General features: G+C 34.9%; 1 protein-coding gene across 2 annotated transcripts; it reads left to right on the top strand.

Moving 5' to 3' along the window:
* The first annotated feature begins 859 nt into the window (after positions 1-859).
* On the top strand, positions 860-3,182 carry LOC117329756 (dCTP pyrophosphatase 1-like). 2 transcript variants are annotated; one of them, XM_033887880.1, is made up of 5 exons: positions 860-1,058; positions 1,537-1,675; positions 2,078-2,188; positions 2,682-2,716; positions 2,961-3,182. In XM_033887880.1, exons 2-5 carry the CDS (start codon positions 1,560-1,562, stop codon positions 3,149-3,151), a joined length of 453 nt encoding a protein of 150 aa, XP_033743771.1. In that variant the 5' UTR covers positions 860-1,058; positions 1,537-1,559; the 3' UTR covers positions 3,152-3,182. The 2 variants fall into 2 exon arrangements, with proteins under 2 accessions (XP_033743771.1, XP_033743772.1); XM_033887881.1 differs by lacking the exon at positions 860-1,058 and adding an exon at positions 1,109-1,130.
* The last annotated feature ends 713 nt before the right edge of the window (positions 3,183-3,895 follow it).

Here is a 3,895-nt window from a genome sequence, read left to right as displayed (position 1 = left end):
AAAATTCACTATTTATCAACAAGTGTGACTAAAATTCACTATCTATCAACAAGTGTGACTAAAATTCACGATTTATCCACAAGTGTGACTAAACTTCACTATCAACAAATGTGAATAAAATTCACTATTTTATCAATAAGTGTGACTCAAATTCACTTAATATGTTTTCAGTTAAATTCATTGTGGGAATTACTTTTAACACTGATTCACTCATGCTAATTTGTAAAAAGCGGTAGTATTAGATAAAAAAAAAAAAGGCCATTTAGACCTATAGGCCTAATATATGGTAATATTATAATTATAAGGTTGAAGCAATGATATTTTAACCAGGGTAATTAAATAATTATATATGGCCCTGGCACAATCAAATATTTTTGTTTGGTTATAAATTTATTTAAAGAAATGTGTCCACAAATACTGTATAATCAGAAACTACACAGCAGTTACTTTAGCAGAACAATAATGTACAAGTAGTGCTGTACTCCAGAATAGCTTCCTTGTGGCCTGGTAGAAAATTGTTATCCTGAAAATGAAAATATGCATGGAGCAAATGGAAATCTATATAAACTAATTCAAAATTTAGCTGTGAATAAGTTGAACCTGAAAAAAAGAAAGAAAAAGAAAGAAAAAAAGAAAGAATACAAACCATACTAACTAAATGGTCTAAAAGAAATAATAATAATGAAACACGTTTTTTTATAGTCTAGTATGTGGAGTCAGTTTTTAAAATACACTTGAGTTAGTAGATTAGAGACCTGTGAATTCCCGCGAACGTACATACTATGTTACTTACTGTATTGCTACCTAAAATTAACGACAAGGGAAGTAACCCGTACAGGAAGTGGATATTTTCTTTTTTTTTTAATATCCCTACGCCTGTTATATGTTTTTAGTAGTCTCGCATTCCCCAGACTCTCGTTCGAGACTGCATCAAACGATTTGAGGCAGTCTCGAGCGAGGACAAGAGTCTGGGGAATGAGGGACTAAAAGTGAAGCAGTGCGAAATGCTTCTGCGCATGTGCAATGAAAATAGAATTACACCACGAGACCGACGACATGTAAGTTAGTTTTATATATATGAGAACACACGTGTTACAAGTTGAATAGCTGTATGGTGGGGCGAACTCTTGGTTCGTTTATATCATATATATTGATGCTTCCAAGTACATGTTGTTGTTTATAGATCTGATCAGTTTATGTGATCATCAGATTAATGAGATCTAGGACCTGTGATGTGTACATTAATTTGTATTTATATATGTACGTGGCCTCGTTGTCATATGGTGGGAAGTTCGACCATCAATATCATTGTATACTCTATTAAGTGAAAATAACTCGTTAACATAAAAAACAACAAAAAATAACCAAAACAGAAAACAAGTGGCATAACATTTTGAAATATAGTGACTATAAAAAGGAGGTGCATTACTTTAACGGTGCTTTTTTTCTTCAAAATTGTAATAAAAAGTAAGTTTATTACAGTCTAGACAGCAGTAACCAATCGGTATTACCTGTAAAGAAAATCGCTCATTTCAGACTTCCAATCATCGTGATAGAAAATGGCTGAAGGTGATCATTCACTGACAAAGTACTCCAAGAATGGCCCAACAGAGAAAGGCATCCAATATGACGACAAGGAATTTAAATTTAGTGACGATCCTTCACTTGAGAAGATGTAAGTATAAAAATATTTTGAGTTTGTCATCTAGCGTCAAATGTTCCAACTTCTGTTTAAATGGCTAAAAAAATCGAAAAATTCCAAAGAGCATTTCAAATTACAAAACGACGAAGACGAGGAGGAGGAGGAGAAGGAGAACGACGACGACCTGATGAGGAGGCGGATGAAAGACTATTGAATGACAGGAGTAGAAGGAGGATAAGGAAGACGACTAGATAATTGAGGAGGCAAAAGATGAAGAGGTAGAGGAGGAGAACGACGACAAGATGGGGAGAGGAGGATGAAGAGGAGGAGGACGACAACTAGATTGGGAGGAAGAGGAGGAGGACGATGACGACGAGAATTAGTGTGTCATGACTTAACTATTATACTAATTTCCTTTTCTAACCTTTTTTTCAGAAGAGAACTCATGTCCATATTTGCTAAAGAAAGAAACTGGAATCAGTATCATACTCCCAGAAACATATTACTTGCTCTGGTCGGGGAGGTGGGGGAACTGGCTGAAATATTGTAAGTTTTCTAAATGTCTGTTTTAATCACAATTCATATGACATGATATGTTATATATAATGATGAGAAATAACTGTTACACTAAATGTGCTAGACTGGCCCCCTGTCTCTAGAATATTAAAATTATCAATAAAATTAAACTTTATGATTTTTCCCTAGGATATGTCTGATTCCTAAGTTTCAAACTATGGGCAGATAATCTAGTATTAGAATTTAATTTGGCAATTCTTAACGAAAAAGCTTAGGGTCTGGTGGTCAGTCTATAAATGTGCTTTCCATAAATAAACCAGAATTTATTACCTCTGTTTTAAACACTTTAATTTTATAGTCACGTGATCGTGCTCTCAGTTCACTGGTGTTGTCGTTTATATTTTAATATAAAATATTCGTTTACTAATTTCTGGAATGAAACCGATACACAGAATCTATGGAAACCTGTTTTGTTAATCCGCCATATAAATGTATAGCTATCTACCTTAATTTGTTGTTGTAGTCAGTGGAAGGGAGAGGTTAAGGAAGGTTTACCAGGTGAGTGGCATGCATTGATAGCATTACTGTAGCACAATCGGAAACCGTCGGCACTTTCCGTATTTTTTACGGAAAATATCGACGATTCCCGATTGAAATAAAAAGTAAAGATATGAATGAAATTTGTATTGACACGTTGTCTATTTCAAATTGTTGACCAAAATAAATCATTTATCGATACTCATGTTTAATGTAACATATTGGTAAAAATATACAGGTCTTTAAAACTATTTTTTCTGGACAGATTTCACAGACAAGGAGAAGACACACGTTGCCCAAGAGATGAGTGACGTCATGCTTTACCTGGTACGCTTAGCTGACAGGTGTCATATTGATCTCCCGACAGCAGTAATCAACAAAATGGAACAAAACAGACAAAAATACCCGGCTGATAAAGTTTATGGTAAAAGTGACAAATATACGGAATACCAATGACAATATCACAATAAAGATCACTGTTTATAATTATTGTGTTATCATGATTATCGATGCGTATTATATACAGTTTATCCCTCCCTCGGGATGTTGCATGTAAGGAGCTCTACGAGAAGCATCCGGAACTCCTCGGAGAATCTACATTACCGTGTATTTCAGCGGCAATACCCGATGAGTTCAGGATGCGTGTAGAATGTGATTTCCCCGAATAGTGTGTGTATGACGACATCGATCTATGTGATTTTGCATCTGCTACACGTGGCAAAAACGTGTACATAGCGCGGCGATTCCAAGTCAGTCCAAACGTGTAGACAATTGTGTTTGAATGACGGATTATCGCAATGAAGTATTTTCTGTAAATTATGTTTTTGAGCGACAGTGTTTTCTTTCGTGCTTTAGTTAAAAAAAAAACAATAATCGAGTGTTCAAATTAGACTTAAAACATATCTTCATACACGTCCACGTGCATGTCGTAACGTCGTTCTGTGACGTTTCAGATAACGTCAACGTGTACGTGAAGACTACACGTGCACATAGACTACACACACGTATGCATGTACACGTAAGGTTGATTAACCTCTTTTATTAACTTTTATTAAGAAATAAAACCATTTTACAAGTAAAAGTTTCTTTGTGGAATCAGGTTTGGCGAAAAGATTGGTAGATCAGCAAAGTAAAAAAACATTTCCCATTTCTTCATTAAAGGGACATTCCTTCGTTTGAATAATGTTTAGGTCGTAAAAA

The sequence above is a fragment of the Pecten maximus genome, chromosome 6 (genome assembly GCF_902652985.1).
Source record: "Pecten maximus chromosome 6, xPecMax1.1, whole genome shotgun sequence".
NCBI classification, from domain to species: domain Eukaryota; kingdom Metazoa; phylum Mollusca; class Bivalvia; order Pectinida; family Pectinidae; genus Pecten; species Pecten maximus.
The sequence above is the reverse complement of the archived record's forward strand: the minus strand, read 5'-3'. Positions and strand labels throughout refer to the sequence as shown.